Source organism: Tinamus guttatus, unplaced genomic scaffold (assembly GCF_059628265.1).
Source record: "Tinamus guttatus ecotype Peru unplaced genomic scaffold, ASM5962826v1 Tinamus_guttatus_pri_ptg000116l, whole genome shotgun sequence".
NCBI lineage: Eukaryota > Metazoa > Chordata > Aves > Tinamiformes > Tinamidae > Tinamus > Tinamus guttatus.
Genome location: NW_028288650.1, coordinates 2,792,291 through 2,812,725, shown reverse-complemented (window position 1 = coordinate 2,812,725; position 20,435 = coordinate 2,792,291). Strand labels below are relative to the sequence as shown.

The window sequence follows — 20,435 nt, the reverse complement described above, 5'->3', positions numbered from 1 at the left end:
CAATCCAAACACACCAAAATGGTGTCTCTCTCCAGCTGTGTTACATGTACAACACTTGTCTCTGTAGTGTCTACAAAAAAATGACAGCATTAGTTCATAACATAAATTACTACAAAATTCGAAGTGGAAGTTCTAGAGTTTGAGACAATTTAATGGGTTAGTGTGTTTTTCAATCTACTGAAACTTATCATCTTACCAGTGACACCTCCCTTCTCTTATAAAGGCATACCCACTTATCCCACATGTTCACTGTGACAGGAAAACTGAAGCTGTAATACTGAAGTATGGACTCAATCCAGCCTTTTCTAAGCTGTGCCACAAAAGCAAGCTCACATGCACACTGCAGACCTTTCACTATGTCTTGCTCTGTTTTAATATGCTTTTGCAAAACAATACACGTGTCTGAGATTGTCCACCATAAACCTGAACACTGCTTCATTCCACTTTTGTTCTGCATTTAATTCTAAATCTTGCCAGGGTTTTTTGTATTATTATTCAATCCTTGCTGCTATTTTCAGATTTTACAACAGGGGGTAATAGATTTTACAATTTTCCTTCTCCAAACCCTTAAAAATAAGCGTTACTTTCTCTTTCTTCTGAGTTATAGTTGCAGCAGTCTCCATCACAGAAAACAGAGGAATCTGACCACAAGTGATCAGTGGACACGTCAACTTGAAAGAGAAGTGTGACTGTGGTCCGTTAACATTAAAATTACACAAAAAACGCAGCTCTTACTAATTTGGCACTGATGCCAGTGCTTCTACAGGCATTCCCTCATAGAGAAATGAGTGAAAGTCATTAAGTCAGAGAGGAGAAATTAGGGCACGTAACCTAAAATACAAAAGCAGCTCTCAGTTACGTAATGACACCTGCACTCCTGTTGAGAAGCAATAAACTCCCCAGGCAGGATGGCAGGAATGTTTGTCCCGAGATGGTCCCTCCATCTCCCACTGGTGTTTGCTACCTGCAGGCCCAGAGCTGGGATCTTCACCCACTCCTAGTGCTGGAGCATTCGCTGCTGGGCGAACACACTGCAATACACTGCCTTGGCTGGAGCTAACAAGAGGAACAGGAAAAAGCAAGCCTGTGTGTGAAGTCTGGGCCTGCTAGTATACCTAACTACTTTAATTTTTTAATGCCTTTATCAGACATTTACAAACACACACTCAAACCCAGGAAAAAGTATGACAATTATTTGATGGAAGCTATGTGTGACCACACGGTACACGTTTTCCTCATTGAAAAACACAGAAATTTTGTTTGCTTGCTCTATTTCCATCCTGCCAGCAGGGGACAGGAAGAAACCAAGTTGGCACCAAAGAAATAGGAGAAAACAACAGCCCCGACACAACAAGAGGACGTATAAATGATTTAAGCAGCTAAAAATATTTCGGAAAGCACAATGTGGTATTAACCTCATTAAAGAACATGGGAACCAGGAAGGTACTACTGCTCTTGTATTTACACATGGATGCAGAAAATATTGAAAGAAGCATGACAACAGGACAATACAGTTCAAAGAGATTTTCTTCACTGTACTGCTTTTAATGACTCAGGTAACCTAGTTGCATGAATATATGTATAAGCTTGGCAGAACAATGCACTACCTTTGAAGCAGTAAGTGCATTAATTGGCCATCCACTGATTTTCTTCCAGCTATTCTTTGTACCGTATCAAAATCTGACAAGTGAGTTTTAACAGCAGGAATGCAGGCTTCTTTCTAGAGGAAACTGGACGTTTTAGTGAGTTCCATGGGATCAGACCAGCTGGATCCATGCACACATTTCTGCCAGTATAGGGCTCCTTACAAATTCAGCATGGATCAACAAGGGATTCCATATTACTATTTTCTCTACACCTAACGTAGACATGATAGGACTTGCAGGAAATGCATTTACTGCATTTCAACTGCAAGCTAGGACTGGGGTCCACTCATTCCTGCTGTTTGCTTTCAATGGGACCGTGCCAATCTAGAAACATAATTCACTCTTCCTCCTTAGGACCGTTTCTGCTGTTGTTGAGGGGTTGTCTTCCTCACTCATAATAATAAACCTTGATAACAGGTTGATATCGTTTTTTTTAAGTTATTGGCTTATTGCAGCACAGGAAAAACAGCACCTAGGACGATTTTCAAACGTTGCCATTAAAATTGTGTTAAATAAATTAAAGTCATAGTGCTGGGCTAAAGCACAGTACAGCTCAGGGGATGAGAGGCATGTACAACCTGAGCTGTGGAAATGCCAGGGAACTACAATTCTGTTCACTGTCAAAAGCTTAAAAAGCCAAATCAGTGTAACAGTAGAAACATTAAAAAAAAAAAAGTGAAGGTGCAACAGGTACAACCAAATGTCCCCTTTAAACTGAAAAATTATAATGATCACTTAGCCTTAATGATATGACTGTTAGTTTTCTTAAAGGAAACCCGTAACTTTCTAGCGTTTCACTATAATGAGAGAACAAGGAACATTTCTGACCACAATCACAGTGGCTCACAAACCTGTTTCTGTAAACCATGAGGAGGTAGAATTTGGGTTGACAGTCTCAAACTTCACCACTTGGTTGAAGTCTCTCCCTCTACTGACACCAACACAAACTAAAGGGAACTCCTGCTCGGGGACTACCAGCATTTCAAACAACCTCAGCGGACAAGGTACAGGAAAATCGATGTGCTGGATTAAGAAACAAAAATAAATGTTAGAAGAGAAACAGGTAAAAAGCTTAGTCTGAGTTGCTATTAGACATTTAAACAACATAGTAAGTTTTATCCAGTACATTTTTTAACACTAACTTAACTTCTTCAGCTGATAACTGATAGCTGTAGTTGATAGATGTAGAACGTCCAAGCTGAAGATTACAGAGGCTTCATGTCAATGTGGTTAAGAGAGACAGGATCTGCCTTTAATCATGTGCCTTCCTTGTGGCTGCTTGGATGACACAGTACATATGACACCCAGCGCTGCCCTCCCTAGCTATAAAGTCTCTAAGCCATCGCTTCCCAAGTTGACCAAGTAATTGCAGTTATTTAAACAGCTCTTTTCAATGTCATTCAACAGAGGCCAAGGGAACTAACACAACAAATAGCTAATATTAGGTCTTAACAAACCACGAGATAAATCTGAGTGAAAGCTAGCAGAGAAATATTTCACTTTATCATAATATTACCTTGATGAGCATAAATTTTTGCATTGGTTCGACCCATTCTAACAAAACGATGCTAGACTGCAGTGCTCCACAAAGGTACTTGTGACCCGTGTAAGGATTCCTCACTGCCAAAAAAAAGAGGTAAAGTACATCAGTATCCTGAGCAAATACAGCTTCTAGACCATTTCCCAACTAACATGCCTTACAAATCTGGGAAATAAAATCGCACCCTGATCCTACATAAAAGGAGGCTGCTGAAAAGTCAACACCCTCTCTATGGTGGCAGCAAGCTTGTTGGAAACGGGGGCTGTCCCTCCTTGGGGCATAAGCAGATACCAGCTAGTGCCAAATAAGCTGTAATAAAGTTTAGCATTGTTTTTTTAAATTGGTAGAGGGGATTTACTGCTCTAAACAGACTACAAATTAGGTCTACTAAAGTATCTCCCTTGTCTATTTTAGCTTGCCTAAGCCATCTCCAGATTACCCCAAGAAGCTGTTACAGAATGGCCTTTTCTGTGAGACACTGACTCTTCTCCAGCAGGAGCTGAGTCATTTAGGAATTTCTCAGCTGCCTGTCAGGCGCTGTCACTGCAGGTCTGCAATCCAAACACTCTGTATTTCTGACAACCAGAAATACAGAAAAAAAATCATTCAGATCAGCAAGAAACCCAATTTTAAAGTGACATAATCTTCAGCTCCTACTCAACTGCTCTTTTTCTGCTTACAGCCCTAAACTAAAACACAGGAAGCTCCAGCTGAATTTCAGGGAAAAAAAACCTCTTTCCTGTGAGGGTGCCAGAGCCCTGGCACAGGCTGCCCAGGGAGGCTGTGGAGGCTCCTTCTCTGGAGATCTTCCAAACCGCCTGGATGCCACCCTGTGCCCCTGCTCTGGGTGTCCCTGCTGGAGCAGGGGGTTGGACTGGATGATCTCCAGAGGTCCCTTCTGACCTCAAACATCCTGGGATTGTGCTGTTTAATCAGAGCTCAAGTGAAAACTGGAACAAGGCACTAAAGGTGCAAACTTGAGAGCTGAGGGGTCAAGAAATGGCAAAGTCACTTTTCCAACCTTAATTCTCCAGAGCACCCAGCAATGACAAGGTTTCATTCCTTAAGTACGACCAGCACATGCACTGGATAAAGATGACAAGAAGTCTTACTTTACACCTTGCACAGCTATCTCTAAAGATCAAAACCCACCGGCCATTAGGGAATTAGCAAAGCAATTCAGATAAAGATCCTCTATCACAACACATCAATGCAATATGTTTATGCTATTCTCTTCCCAGGGAAATCCACTAGCAAGTCACCAGCACCTCAGACACCAAAGCTTCGTGTCATGAATCTCTTTTCTCCCTCAGCATCAAGCCAAGAGCACAACGCAGGAAGTAATGCTCCGTGTGACCCTTAGTAAGGCCAAAGGCAGCAAGAGAACCGACAACACATACAATTATCAACACCAGTGAGTTGAAGAAACCAGACCCGAAGTTCTGGTCTTTTCTGCCTCCTGTGCACATCTGAAAACATATGGACTTTGCAATGAGCTTCCACGCCAGAAAGCCAGAGTTCCTCTCTGCTCTGATCTCTCCCACTGCCCAGCCAACTTCCATCCCCGCAAATGCACACGAGGCCGAAACGTCTCCTTCCACCAGGCCCTTAACATTCACAGCGTGACTAGATGTCTCAGGCCAAGGCCTGGACGCACACGGTGCACATCGGCAGCTCCCCTTCACACCCTGAAGGATTTATATCCCAGAAAAAGGGAAGTTTTAGCAGGTGAGCTGAGGAAAAAACAATAATGGTAACGAACAAAAACGATGGCTCAGCAGTGCCTAGGGGATTCTCATCAGGATGAATTACAGACATGCTCACTCAACACCGAGCCTCGGACAATCTCCTGCATAATGCAACTCCTCCTCACAGCAAACACTTGATTATGGAACAGCAGGTGAAATGTTTCCAGAGACAAGAGCTTCCTTCCAAGAGATCGTGCAATTACCTCTGCTGCTTTTTTTTTTTTTTCCCCCTCCTTTTCCTAAAACTACCTGCCCCCTCCCCTTTTTCCCCTTTCAGCTCTTCAGCAGCTGGCAATATGAACACACTATAAAGCCTTCAGAGACAACACTGCCCCTCCAAAATCAAAAATACTCCTTGTTTTTTATTAGTCTCATATTATTAATTTTAACTTGCGTGCTAGAAAGTGCACTGCTGCTACAGGTCAATCCTTCAGGGAAAGGGAAAAATTCAGGGAAATCAGGCTTTTCTTGATCTCCAGATTCAATTTGACCCACGTTTTGTTTTGTCACATTTCTCAATAAATGTCTTAAGCATGCGAAGAGAAATGGCATAGTTTTCACTGCTTAAATGCAAGAACTAATTGGCAGTTCTCCACTTGCAGAGTTTCATAGTAGTGTCAGAAAAGTCTTTTGTTACCTCTAGAAATGGACTCAGAAGCTTTAATACTGCCACTATTGGAATGGTTTATTAGCGTTGATTCTTTACTTACCGACACAACACTTCTGACACCACTTAGTGTCAGGAATTTTTGTAGACACTGCAAACTTCCTAGAAGACATAAATACAGGATTATCCATCAGCTGAAACAATTGAACAAAATTGCTTTTCAGGAAGTTTTTGACGGGAAAAAATGTTATTTACTCCCTCCCCCTCCTTGAAAAGTTAAAAATAGAAATTATCTGTATCTTTCTTCTAAAAAACCAAGCCTAGCACATGAATGCAACCCCCTTTCAGCACTGAGATGCTGCTAAATTATGCAGCTGAATGAATGGAGAGAAAAGGTTTTCAAGGATCATTTCCCACTATCTGTGTCATTATATGCATTTATCACACATTCCTGGACAGTCTATCAATACTCCCATAACCCCCCTTTGTCATGCTGCAACTTGCTGCATCTTCTCCTCCCGGATGCTCTGCAGATAGAGGAAAGGACATTCTTGTCTTGGATATAACGGCTCAAGACAAAAACGGAGACCCAAGGGTATAGGAAATGATGCCAAACTGGGCCACAGTCTTCCAAAACTAACAGTGTGAGCATTGAAACTTTTTTTTCCCATAAGTAGCAAGTATGAGTTTTAAGAAAAAGTGTGAAGGAAGACAGGGAGCAGCTGTGCAAGGCCTTGCATTAGGCACAAGGAACACTCCCTGAGAAATCCTGAAAATAACTGCAATAGGTCAGGGAAGATGGTGTAAGCTGCCAGAAGTTGAATGAACACTTCTCTGCAGAGCAAAGGGCTACAGACAACACAGAGCAGCCTTGATAGACAAAAATAACCATTTGGGCCGATGCTGCAGAGAAGAGGAGCGACAGAGACAGGTATTTCAGCCCAAGTTATGAACCTGCAACATATTTGCACAGAAGCAAAGTTATGAATAACTGACTGATAAAGCAACAGGAATAAACAGTTTGAAAAACGAGTCCTGGCCACAGAGTTTGGCCTCGAAGAAGTCACAAAAGGCATGAAAAGAGCTGCTCAAGGACATCCAAGGGAAAGAAGCCCAACAAATTTTTCACAGAACTATTTTCTGCTGCTAAATGCCTGTCTACTGAGAATCATAAACTAAGCTTCAAGCATTTTGCAGATGAACATGCTGCACCCCACATTATCACATTATTACACTGAATAATATTTTGCTTTACATTTTTCCTCTACAGACACTTTCATTTAGCTACATTTTTCAGGCTGTACTTTGGTATCCAGGACCCTGTCACAGAATGTGCTTTATGCCCTGGGAGGAAAGAAATTATTACCCGATCTGCGTCCTTCAACCTGTGGCACTGGCAGGCCGCCTGGCTAGTGTCACCCCGATGCCCCAGAGCCAGAGAAAGGCAGCAGGCTGGAATAGCTGTGGGAAGGCGTTCTGCCTTGGATGGCTCCCACATTCAGGTTGTGCTGCATTCCCATTGGGACGCGACAGGACTGGACAGAATTCCTGAGCCCTCTGGAACACAGCGGAGGCATCGCTGCAGGCGGAACGCAGTCCGAGGCTCTTCCTCACCTGGCCCTCGTGATAATTATGGTTATCAGCCCACTGATGATAGGGCCCTCAAGCCAAAGGGACTCAGCCCGAGTTGGTTTGGAGGAGAGAAGAACAGAAAGGTGGTGCAAGCACACGGAACACAAGAAAGCAAAGCACAAATTGCTGCTTTCTTAGATGATTAGAGTTTAGCTTCTATGGAGAACACAATTTTGGGCCAGCGTTGCACCATTAAGTTTGCAGAGGACTGAACAGGAGCCTTTCCTGAATCTGATCATTAAACACTAGCCTGCTAGCAGCACTACAGGCGGCTAAGAAGCAGGTTTGCTATGATCCAATCTCCTAGGCGAAAAGCCTGTCATATGAAAGATTATTGCAATTTACAATGCTCGTTAGGAATCGAGAGTTTCTCTGCAAACTATGTTCATGCTACTCGTTCCTCAGCTTAGACACAGTGGGTTCCCTGGGCTTGTTTGGTAGCTAGCCCCATGCCCAGCGCCGGGGTGTGTGTGTGCCCCTTGCCGGCGCATACGGCTTGGTGGGACTGTGTGTGTACTGCAGTCTGCTGTAGGCACAGGGGGACCCTACGTGTAGTCCGTTACAGCAGCTCTCTGTGCTGCTTTAATCAAGCCTACCCTTTCCCCTGTGCCGCTTTAATCAAGCCTACCCTTTCCCCTGTGCCTCACAGGAATGATGTGCCAATGCTGAGCATTAAATGTGTGTTCCAGGTCTAGTATTCCTAACTTTCCAAGTGACTCATCAACTTGACCCCTCTGCCATGAGGGCAGTCTTACTCGTCTTGGCCCTTTTGGAGAAAAGTAGTTTTGCCTCTCCAAAACACCCATCGTTTCCTAAATGATTATGATATCCTCTGCCTTTCCCCCCCTGCCACGTTAGAATGGAAGAGGAGAAGCACAGTGTCCAGAGCACAAGCAAGCTAATGTCAGATCACCGTTTCCACCTGCTTGATACATCACAAGTACAACCCTGATCCCAGACCTTGATTCACAACAAATACAACCAGGACTTGCTGTACTAGGCGATACCTGACAAAAAAGGTAAAATACATGGAAAACTGTATCCCTAGTAAGAGCAAATTCGCATCTCCATTCATGTAAATCTAGGTGTATGCATTCCGATTGATGCCTGTATGAATTATTCATGCCAATCTGTCAACTTAGCTCCAAATTATTTGAGATTCCCAAAGTTTCACAAGCAACTGAATTCTTGAAATCAAGCCAATCTATGTGATTAATGTGTATTTACCTGGGAAGTATTCTGTCAGGGAGTTTGTGTGCTGGAATAGCAACAGGTAACTTTTGCATTTGCCTTGCATAATCAAAGAGTCCTGGTAAGTTATGGGAATAAAGCTGAGAAGCTTTACCTGAAATTTAGAAAACAAAACCACACTTGAAATACAAACAAAAGGCATGTTGTCACTATGGATCAAAGATAGCAGAGTAACTCACCAGATATGGATAACAAACAATTATTCATGACATACAACCACGTACACCGTCGAGGAAATAGCTGATAAAGGAAAAAAATAAATTACATTTTATATATATGTATATACACAAAACGCGATCACATTAAGTTGATGAATTAATATCTACACAGACAGTGGGACAAAACTAATAATGACTTGCTTTTTTTAAGCAGAAATTAGCTTAAGCCACGTAGTATTTACCTGGATTCCAGAGTTAATTCAGAGTCAAACCTCTGGCACACAAACTATGTTTTACATACACATTAACATTTAGACAAGGGAACATTTTATACCCATGTGCTCTGTGTACTATAATTAGCCCACAGTGTGTCATTATAAAGATCAAGCCAACCTTTTTGCCCAAAACTTTTACAACAGCCAACCTTTCTCCTTCACAGGAGAGCTGCTTAACAACAACCCTCAGCAGACAAAGCATCCTCCATCAGCCTCAGGCACTCACAAGACTGCCGTAACTCAACTCACTTGAAGGGACTAAAATTGGCTCTTGAAAAGCCCTCCCACATGATTTCACATTACACCTAAGTAGTGATCAAGGAACGCAGCAAGCGACCAGAGCTGTCATTTGTTAAATCCTGCGGTTATGAGAAACAAGGGTCTGAAACTGGTAGTACATCCTGGAGAAGATAAAGACAGAGCTTCCCCCACAAGAAGTCCTGGACGTGGACAGTACCAAGAGGTACAAAAGGGATTAGACAATAGGTCCATAAATAGACACAGAAGGGAGCGAGGCAGGGATGTATCCTCCAGCGTCCCTAGGGCAATGTCTGCAGACAGTGGAGGAGTCCAAGAGAATGGACACCCAAAAGCAGCCGGGCTCATGGGCAGCTCCTGCTGCCACTGCTGGAAACGGGCTGTGGGCTAGACAGGCTGCGCACTGCTCCGACCCAGCGGGACATTTCTTGTGCTTAAAGAAAAACCAAAGCGAACACACAAAAACCTTCACTGCTGATGTATTAGAAAGAGATTTGAAGAGAATCGGAGATTAAGGGAAAGATTTTTCTGCAAAAGAGCAAGGTATTAACCTTAGAGCTGTACTAACTCCTGACAACTTGCACTATTCATGCTTCACCCAACAGAAGAGTGAAATGCAGTGGGAAAAGAACCAAGGACACAATTTCTGCTTTTACAGTGAATTTCACCAGGCCTAGAGGGTGAACCAGGAAGTGAAACATGGGATCTACAGCTGCCTCAGCACTCCGCAGCTCCAAGCCTTTGGCTTTGAGGATCAGAGACCAGCAATACTGCAAACTCTGGGGTTGCTGGAGCCTGCACCCCCTCCTGCTTCGCGCATTCCAGCTCCGTTTACTCGCGTCTCCTCACACCTGCATGCTTATTCCAACACCTTGCAGAAACCTCCCAGGACAACATACGCAGAACCCGGCACGTAGAGAAAACACAGGTGCACACAGGAGAGCGAGTTTCATTGCATCTCCTCTCCCTGCCACTCTTAAGACACCGTGGTTGGTCTACAGGACTTATCTTATTAGCGATGTTTCTCAGGGTATGTTTGACAGCTGCAGTACAGCAGAGAGGTACCTGAGCTAACTTTAGGCTCGCGAACACAAGCACCAGTGGCTGATTACGGATTACACGGAGCTCAGTGCAAGCTAGCTAGGCTGCCTGCCCAGCACAGACAGGTCTGCGAAGGCTGGACCCTGGAAGATGAACAAACCCCAGCGCCTGCAGCTTACAGTGCGAAGGCTGTCCTTGCAAATTCCTCCATCCTGACGGCAGATGCATAGCTCCCTAAGCCAGGGAGAAGGCAGGAAAGAAAACACGTCTCTTAGAGATGAAGAGCTGGAGAAGACACTATACAGAAAAGCCGCGATTGGCATTTTCCCCTCCCCATTTTTCCATCCCCAAACTACTATTTATGAGATTCTGTAAAGACAGAATTTTAACCGGGATTCAGTAAGTTGAATCTCATCATCAAAGCTGCTTTTAAGACCAGAAGAATCGAACCTAGCAAATAAAGGATCTTCTTACTTTATAGCTCTAACACATTTGCTGCAACAGAGCTTTAAAGAAAATGGGAATCTTCTCACAAAATACATCAAGGAAATTCCGTACTATTAAGCAAAACATTTAACTGCTGGATAATGCACTGTGATGAAGTTCAACACATCAATATCTGCAGACCTCCTAATGGTTTGACCTTCCAAAAACTCAAACATTGCACACAACAGAGAGGTATCCTTTACACAAACATTTAAGGTACATCTCAGTGTACCTAGTGGCTATGTGACTGCACTAAAGAATTTGTTGCTGTTTTTAGAACATTATCCAAAACGTCACAACAGAAGTATACCTGCTCCATTGATGTTTCATGAAGTTCATTGAGGTTCAGTGTGTAAATACCTTCCTCTGCACCAAATATCAAGTACTGATCTGTAAACACAAACAAATCCAGAAATCCTGGTTTAAGAGAGGTGTTATAGAGTATGCAATTTCTGAATCAAAGAGGGAGAGAGGAGGAGAGACCGACTCAAAAATATTACATGCATGTTTTCCCTTTCCCTAGACTATTGGTAGAGCACTGCAATGTAAGCAGATATGAAAAGAAATTCAGCAGCCTGCACGGCCACAAAGATTTAGAAAAATCAAGCAGATGATGGAGATGAATGAATCTCAAGCAGAAACTCAGGGAAGGCAGATTTCTTGAAAAGAAAATCAGTGAATATTGGCACATTTGATTACAATAATTGGGTTTTGAACGTCAACCAAAAAATGTTTCCTTATCTTTATTCCATATGCAATTTCTTTTTAATCAAAGCTGAAAACTGCACACCTCATATGTTAACATTATTAGAAAATCCACTGAACTTCAAACAGCAGGATTATAATTAAGGAAGACTTTCTGCCTATACAAATAAATCTATTTTGAAAGGAACAGTCTTGCTCATCTAATCATTCCTGAAGTTTTCAGGAGAGGATAAAACAGATAAAGTATATATAATACCTCTTGTATCTGGATTTATCCATGATGTTGCACAATGAATTTTTAAGGGACAGCCATTGAAAACCTTTGAAAAGCAAGCACCCATCTGTAAAAGTAAAAACAGATTTTTCTAAAAGCAATGAAAAACTTACACTGGAAAAATTACATTGTGACATTTCCAATAGGATTGGTTTTGACTTAAAGTAGTAAAAGTAAGCAAACAAAAAATGACACAGTGAAGAACACAGCTTCAGATTATGCAGAAATAATCATATCCAGAAAACATAGGCTGTCAAATGGGATTTTTAAGAGTTTTCTTTGTCTGTACAACCTGAGAAAAGTGCCAGAATTAGTCTTTTTGGGAGCTCCTAAATGAGGAGCCTAGGCATGTATGCCCTGCAAACACGACAAAACTGAGGAAGGCTCCTGTGTTTTGGGATTTTAAAAGACAAGCAGTACCAACAGTTGACCTTTTATTCCTGCCATATTTAACAAGCTTTAAATAAAAACCTAAGTCATCCAGCAATTACAATTCTAGTCTTGGTTTCGCTACAATTTGCTTTCAGTTAATTTATTGGCAATACCGAGTGCCTCCCAAAGGAAACCTCTGACAGATCTGGCAGAAGAAAAGAACTTCTGCAACTTTTTATTTTAAAGGGTTATTGCTGAATTTAGACCTTTCTTTGGGCCTCGGGCATCTCCCTGTCATCAGGATCATGAAGTCCACGGCTGGAAACAACGTGTCTTTTTTTTTTTCCCGCCCCTGCTGTTAATAAGTCTCCTCCCAAGGATGCAGGACATGGAGGCACTCGTTTGCCCTGCTCTGAAGGCACCGCTCTCCCAAAGGAAGGGGGAATACTTGTGCTGCTCCTGAAAGCTGCTACACAACCCTTCCTTTCCAGCACTGGAGAGATGCTGCAGACTGTGGGGAAACACTGCTCGTGGCAGAGACCTAGCTGAGCTCTACAGCGGTTTGACATGATGGAAACCAGAAGAGAACAACCCTTTCCCCAGCCTTTTTCAGTGCAGTGCTCTCCAGGAAGCCCACAGAGACAAGATGCTGCTGCAACTCTTGTGAAAGTTCCAGTATGTGGCAAACGTTCTTGGTTTTGGACTACTCTGTTTCCTCACTCCAACCTTCTTTTCCTCATTCCAGCCATTGAGCTGATCTCACCTCGCCTTCCCCATGACTATCCAGGTTTTCTCAGTGCTAGCCATACTTGCACATGTTTGCCACACCTTCACTCAGGTATGCACACCTGGGTCATGAGTTTAGTTAGTAAAACAGGATTGACCTCAATAACCCTTTGTGTTGTAGTCTTTAGCATGAACTCCAAGGAATGGAAGCAAGACATCTGCCCTGACCTATTCTGCTTCTCCAAAACAATCAGGAAGCAGAAACAGCATCATCTGCACTTACACACTGCTGTAGGAATTTTATTTTGGTATCCAAAACAGTGAAAAACTGGTGAGAAACATGAGGGACAAATGGCCAAGAAAAGTGAGAACCTGGCTCTTTTGATGGCAGTGCCTGGCTCGTTTGATGGCAGTGCTGGCAGAAGTCACCGTGATGTGTCCACACTGATACTGCAATGAAATTCTAGCCTATTTTACATCAAGAAGCTGCATGTAGATGTCCATAATAGTTATTCTCAGCCCTAAGGCACTTAAGAGTCCCATATTCAGATGTTTTTCAACCTAGACCTGAATTCTACAAACTCAGCATTCCTGAGGTCTATTTGCAATTCCTGCGGTATAAGATCCCCAGATCCTACAGAGAAAGATTGACTAGTAAGTATTAAGCAAGTATATTATGAGGTGAACAAAATCTTCCGAGAACACATAAAAAAAGGGGAAGCTCATGAAATCCTGTGCCTGTTACTGAACCGGTAAGAGATACTGGCTTTTACACATTCCTTCTTATATGCAAACAACAAACATTCAAAAAATGTCCTTTCTTAGCTTTAGTAGCAAAACATGTTCTAGCTGCAAAATGCATTTTTTGAGTCAGTAATACTCACATGTACTTTAGGCGTGGGAGGAAGGCCATTACTAATTGGTTTCTAGAAAATAAAAATAAAACGTATGCTTATCCATGCAAGTGCACACATTCTCCCCCTACTTGCTTAACTAAAATGCAAAATGAAAAGATAAAATAACAACACACACACACACTTTTCTCACACTCCTGTTAAAAGCAATTGGTAAACAAACGACGATAATTATACCAACAGAAAAGAAAAAGCCAGTACTTTCCTTTCTTGCGTAACAAGTGTTTACAAAATCCTCCTTGCACATTTTTTAGACAGTAAGCAGAGTGGTGTTGCATGTTTATATGCTGAGGCACTAAGGATCTGCTGGGACACCCACTGTGCTCAGTGTCACATCGACTGCCCCGCAAAGCCTTGGCTGACCCGATGGCCCAACCTCACTTGGAGCATGAGGCTGGAGAGCTCCCTTCTGATCACCCTTCTGATCCCCTTCCACAACGGCATACTAGCTTGCTGACCAGCCCTCAGTATTGCCACACCACAAGCTACTCATATCATTTTCTCTGGTTAAGGCCTCTAATAAGATTCCTAGTATCATCAGATGAATTTCTGCATCATCTGGTCCACGTTCCTGCATTAAGAAAATGCATGGAAGTAATTGGAATATCTGAAGCAATACAAAGTTAAAGCAATATTGCAACTGTTCAGCTGTTCGATATTCCAAGTAGTGACCTTAACTCTGTCATTCAGTACTGAGCTCTGTATCAGTAGGATAATAATAAAATAAATAACTAACACAAATATCATCGTTTTCTCTGAGTAAAAAGACACAACTGATGTAACACTTGTTACTAGTACACAGGAAATCTCAAACGTGCAATTTCGAAGGCCAAACAGGTTCAAAGCAGTTCAGGAAACCATGCTCTCTAACAGATTGCCTGTATTACTGGTGCTTCCTTAAAACAAAATGAAACAAACAGCGTTTTTGCCCTATTTCCTCTTCGCTTCCTTCACAAGCGCTACATGTCTAGCAGCAGCCTTCCAAGGGACACTGATGGATACACTGCCAGGTTACGCTTAGGCTGATCGAACCATGGGATTCCTCCTCTCTTCTGTCCCACGTTCCCACTCCAGCTCTGTGTCACAGCAGTAGCAGCGTGACCCCTGCGCGAGTCACTGGTGGCTCCGATGGAGACAGTCCCTTGGGACAGCAGGGAGTTGTCACACTGCACCACCTCTTGCTCCAACACATGCTGTGGGGACGGGGGCTCCAGGGAAGGAAGAACATTCCCCTTCCTCAGCCCTGCAGCTGGAGCACATTCCATCCGATGAAAATCTGCACTTGCTGCCCAAATGCAACTTCATTTGAGCATACACAGCTCAAATACGATACCACATCCAAGCCACTAAATCTGAAGACCCAGAGCTCCAGAGGCCAGTAGGTTTTATCTAATCCCCACATCCAACTCCTTAATCTTTTTTTTTTCTTCCCCCTCTGGACTCCAAGATGCTTGTATGCCTGTATCTGGGATACAGTAGGGACTCATTCAGGCACAGCCCTAATCCAGATCCTTTCCCTGGGGTGGCCAAATCCTTCAGGAAGCCATCAGGTGGCAGCACGTTCCTTAATTTCCTTGTTTGCTTATACAGCTCCTGCTCAGGAAAACCCATCTCTCTCACATCCTCTCTTTCATTACATCACACACAAATATGGGAACACAAACAGTAAATCTTCTACATTTGTGATTAAGGTCCAGTTTCTAACAAGCAATAAAGTCAGAGGATTCAAATGTCATCTTAAGAGCATATCATGAACTAGACAATCTAGTCAAAATGTGCTTTGACTCAAAGAAAATGAAATGCCACCCAGTGTCATCGCTAGAGACTTCGCTTGTTCCTTCCCATTTGCACACCGAAAGCACTTGAGACCTTGTTAAACAATACCTAAATGCTTAAATACCTACCAGTATTTCCTTCTCTCTCTTTGAAAAACTAGTGTCTCTAGCTTCATTCTGTTGATGTGGTGATCCCTCTCTTTCACCGTTTGACTGGACAGAAGTGACTCCATTACCTTAAAAAAAAAAAAAAAAAAAAAAAAGATTGATATTTGATCGATATTTCACAAGTATGTTCCTTTCTTCTGCCTACAACTTTAGGGATAGTCTAGTCTACATGCAATTTTGAAGGGCCAAAATAATGTCATTGCCACTGATGCTAGCAAATGGTCCAGTATCATAAGCTATTTCTAAAGCATATATGGTCTTACACACACACACACACACACACACATATAACTACATATAAAGCCACATTCAAACTCATTCCATGGCTTTTGGTAATTAGGAAAAACAAATCTCATGCAAGCAGAGAAAAGGATATGGTTACGAGGAATAATGTATTTAATATCTCTAATCCAAGGAAAATGTGCAGATAGCTAACAATTCAGTTATCAATTCACTATATGTGGCACTGAGGCATTTATTAGTGCTAGTTGCTCAAGTGTATTACATGCTTCAGGGTAACAAATCTACTGCATTAGTAAAGGCATAGGGAAAAAATATCAGTAAGTTACTGATTAAAAAATCAGACACTAAAATTGCTTAGAACAAACCAGTCTAGTAGAGCACTCAAAGCATCAGAGCCCTTACATCGGCACAAAAGAAACAGCCCGAATAAACAGTAAATAAGTATATTAGCTGCCCTACCACGCTGTCCAGTTCATTATGTACAAAAGGGAGTTCTGAAAGCCCAATTCTGTTCTTTACAGAACGCAAGCAACAAAAGCAGGGCAAAACCTGGAGCTTACACACAGGAAGACTCATTTTATTCCCTGTGGCAATCTTGACATGTTACATTATGAGCCTGTTGTTTAGTGTTGCCACTGACACGAGCAGAATTCTGCTTCTGGCTTCACTGAAAGAGAAATCCCCCCTGTGTGGGCTGAAGCATGCACACTTCAGGCAACTTTGCTGTCAGGCACTTTCCCCTACTTGCCCACCACAGAAAAATTACCACAGCACATTTTAATGTGTGTATAGTTGAGGATACAGAAATAAACCACACTTCATTATTTAAGAAATACCTGTACACTTCTTGGTTTCACTCTTATTACCTAAGATATTAGATTTCTGTGGAGGTAACCGAGGAGGTGGTGGTCTGGGTGGAACCTGAGATGCAGATTTCGCTGGACTCTCTGAGGTCGGGCATCTTTTGATTGTCCCTTGGTTATCATTTTCAGAAGAATGAGTTTCTTGGGGGATAAAGATGGATTTAGGCTAAAAAACAAAACATAACAAAAAACCATAGTAATACCAATGGCAGGATGAAAAAGATTCAATGAGAAGAATGGAATGATTCCATTATTTGGATCCTTGAAATTTTGCTTGTAAAGTGGGTGCTGCCATGAAAACAAAATAAAACCAAAAATCCCACCAAACATCCAGAAAATCCCTCATTGTGCCAGGGAGGAATATACAGGAATAAAGAAATACCTTTCCATAAGCAACGTATCGAATTATATTCAAATCACACATTGAACAAGTCCTGTATATACTGACATATCACAGTTTATGCCTATGAATAACCAAATCAAAGTAGGAACTCAGGAACAGTCAATGGTATGGCCAGAATTTTAAAGAGAAAATCCCAGACGGGGGTTTTCCTCAGAAAGGAAAAAACAGTTTAGGCAGTGACTACACCAATACTGCTTGTAAACATCTCTCTCAGTTGTACAAAATTTAGTAATGCAGGAAGAAGAATAATCAAATCTTCAGTTTTTGCCTAGGGAAATTAATAGCCATCTGACAACAGCAACAACAAAGATTTAGGATATTTTCCCCCCTCTTTTAATTTTGCTCTTAAAAAGATAAGTTCAAGAAGATTCAGTATATTATTCAGGTGGTAGAATACAAAACCTAATGTGATCCAGACACACATCTAAAAATTACATTCTTCCACCACAAATTAGCAAACAGTTCCTTATTTTGTTGGTCCTATTCCTAAAATACTTCTGTAGTACCACATTTTGAACTACTGTTCCTTTCAAAGTATCAAAAGGGTAATTTGTCAGAAAACAGCACTACCACGTTGGTCAGTATGGTGCAGTGCAAGACTTTGTGGCCTTCAATTGCAAATCTGCATGAACATAGGAGTCAAACCCCACCTTGCTATACCATCAACTTGAAGACTTGAATCAAGTCTTCAAGTCATGGCTGTGATAAAATCCAAGAGAACGGGCAGCATCTTCCTGGAAAGACTTTTACATTTAAAGTCATTAAAAAAAAATTAAGCCTTTCTGTGTGTTCCCTTTTATCTGTGAAAGCCCTCTCCCAACCTACCTTTGGTGGCAAAGGAGGTGGCACTTTAGGTTTCATAGTAGCACTATAAAGAAAAGAAACAAAACAAGCTGTTACCCAGTCTCTCTTTCTCATCCTCATACTGCAGTGCTCGAGAGAAAACGCAGGATTTTATCAATTTAAGTAAACATTATTAACGTGTCAACAGCATTACTACATCCAAATAACTGCAAAGTCAATCCTGTTTCAAATCCTGTTTTGTTACTGCCATGCACAGCACAGATAGTAGCAGGGAGAACTCAAGTTATCCTCCTCTTGAGGGCATGAGTGCCTTGAGCTGACTCAAGTCCCTTGGAAATTTATTCCTTAAAAAAAGTCACCACTGACTTCAAGCTAACTGCACACACGAAAGTGAAACCTACCTACTCTGCTCTCTGCTTCTATTTTTACCTCTCCTTTCTTTCAGGAGATTCCCCTTTTCACAGAGCTCTGCTGAGCAAGGCAGCTTTTGAACATGAGAGCAGTTCTGGAGCTTCTGGAGCACAACGCGTCTGCATAAGGGAGAAAAGCTGAAGCATGGGGGACTTTCTTTCTCTGTCACCTTGGTGTTTTAAAGAACATGCTGTTTTTCTTAATCCTAAGTTCCTGATGTTTTCACAGACTCTTGTGCTGTCTCATTTCCTAATCTTTTTGGACTAGAAAACTATTTCCATTAAAAAAACCCGGATTACAGCTGTGAAAACTTGGCATTCTTGCACAATATTTTGCTTATTTCTAAATTATGCTCTTCCAAAGCACTAGGAAATATCCAAGCAGTGAGATGTTTGCTTGTTTACAGACCAACCACTTGTCTGGTTTGCTTCAATCTTTTCAGTTTCTGTCATGGCTTTTTATTTCTCTTTTTTTTTGGAGAAGCTGGAAGGGGAGGTAAGAGAACGGGCTCCCCTGTGATGTGTGCTTCAGCTACAAAGACAGCAAAAGTTCTGCACAACGGGGCAAGTCCTCACGTGTCCCCGCTCCACTTTTATCTCGCTCCACATCCTTTCTTGCATCTCACAGTGTTGTTGGGCAGTCGGATGTTAAGGAAAACACCAAGGACTTGGCACAAACGTTAAAAATATTTGTAGAAAGGAGAGCCCATCCTGGTGTCAACAACAAGGTTTACATAGCATTGATCACTGTTGATGATGGAGTGGTGACTCCAACAATTTTGTATTTCACAGGTTCCCTATCCAGCATGTTCAAGTGACAACTTCACTAAACATGAAAGAAAAGAAGTAACAAAACAATCAAAATGATTAGGAGATAGAAAATACTTTATACTGCTCCCCGAAGTCTGTGGGTCCTCTGTTATGAATCACGCAGCTCTAGAGCCACAGAACCACAGAATCTGGTTTTCCCACCAATTATGGTTGGAAAAGACCTTCAAGATCATCAAGTCTAACCATGCAGCAGCATCAGTTTGGACTGGCAAGGGTACAGCTGCTTCATCTGTTTGTGTTTGCATCCAAGGGAAGAAGTGACCAATGTCACATGCTCTTCAATGGCAGCTCCATCTCACAGAATATATATGAAAAAAAGACTCTGAATCTTCATTGGAGAAGGTGAGCTCATTTGAGCTGACGACCAAAAGCATGTCCCACACACCGTAGCAGAGCTTTGGGCTCAGGCTGACAGCAAGAGAAGAACCATGGATGCAGAAAATGATTCACAGCTGAGTCCTTCCAAGCTTACTGTCTGCTTAGAAGGAAATTACAGGCCCTCTCTGTAGGACAAGAGTACTTGGGATGAAACACGAGAAGAAGCAATAGAGCCCAGGACTACTTCGAACACCACCTGCTGATTGTCCTTGGGGTCACAGAAATTGGAACCTCCTGGAGGCCTTCATTCAGGCTGAAAATCTGCAAGGACAGGATAGCAACAGAAACACCCAAAGAAGTCAGTGCTGCAGGAAGTTCTAATGGAGCTTCTGTGAGATCAAAGCAGAGCTCTCCGTGCAAGCCCTTCGAGAGCTCCAAATCCTGGAACATGACTGAAATGGGCTATACTGCTGCAAACAGAGCAACAAGAGGAGAAAACAACATTAAGCAAAACCAAAACAGAGACACGCAGCTGTACACACAGAACAGCTCGGTATTAACACGGGTTAAAGAGGAACCAAGCTGAGCTGGCTTCAGCAGTGCAGATCTCCAGAGCATCTTTGGTGAAGGCCATCACAGTGGAGTGGGTGGGAAGGAGCTCTGGGGGACCGCTACGTCCTGCTTTGCAAGCACCCTGGGTTCCCATCACTAGCACCAACATCTACACAGCTATGAGCAAAGCAGGTTTTCAGCTTGGTCCAAAAAGGAACATGATCACACTTTTCACAGGTAACGCAGGGCAGCTTCATTTTGTTGATGAATTGTCTACTTGAGCATGTCTTTAAGCAACTGCTTAATAACAAAACATGAAGAACTTCTTAAGAAATCAGTAAGGGAATAAAGACTGCTAAATATGCTTAAAAATCCTTTTTCTTCTATAAGTATGACCTGCGTCGAATGGCCTACTTGCTTCTGAGCAAGCGATCA

At 42.3% G+C, this 20,435-nt stretch overlaps 1 protein-coding gene across 2 annotated transcripts in view; it reads right to left on the bottom strand.

Moving 5' to 3' along the window:
- Positions 1-20,435, bottom strand: part of MAP4K3 (mitogen-activated protein kinase kinase kinase kinase 3) — a 69,924-nt gene that overhangs the window by 7,813 nt on the left and 41,676 nt on the right. For both annotated transcript variants that reach the window (XM_088521296.1, XM_088521298.1), the window contains 12 exons: positions 17,911-17,953; positions 16,686-16,848; positions 15,538-15,644; positions 13,604-13,645; positions 11,604-11,688; positions 10,953-11,032; positions 8,604-8,664; positions 8,401-8,518; positions 5,645-5,703; positions 3,163-3,266; positions 2,498-2,669; positions 2-70 (listed from right to left, as the gene is read on the bottom strand). In XM_088521296.1, coding sequence (XP_088377422.1) covers positions 2-70; positions 2,498-2,669; positions 3,163-3,266; positions 5,645-5,703; positions 8,401-8,518; positions 8,604-8,664; positions 10,953-11,032; positions 11,604-11,688; positions 13,604-13,645; positions 15,538-15,644; positions 16,686-16,848; positions 17,911-17,953 — 1,103 coding nt within the window. The remainder of the gene's footprint in view (position 1; positions 71-2,497; positions 2,670-3,162; positions 3,267-5,644; positions 5,704-8,400; positions 8,519-8,603; positions 8,665-10,952; positions 11,033-11,603; positions 11,689-13,603; positions 13,646-15,537; positions 15,645-16,685; positions 16,849-17,910; positions 17,954-20,435) is intronic.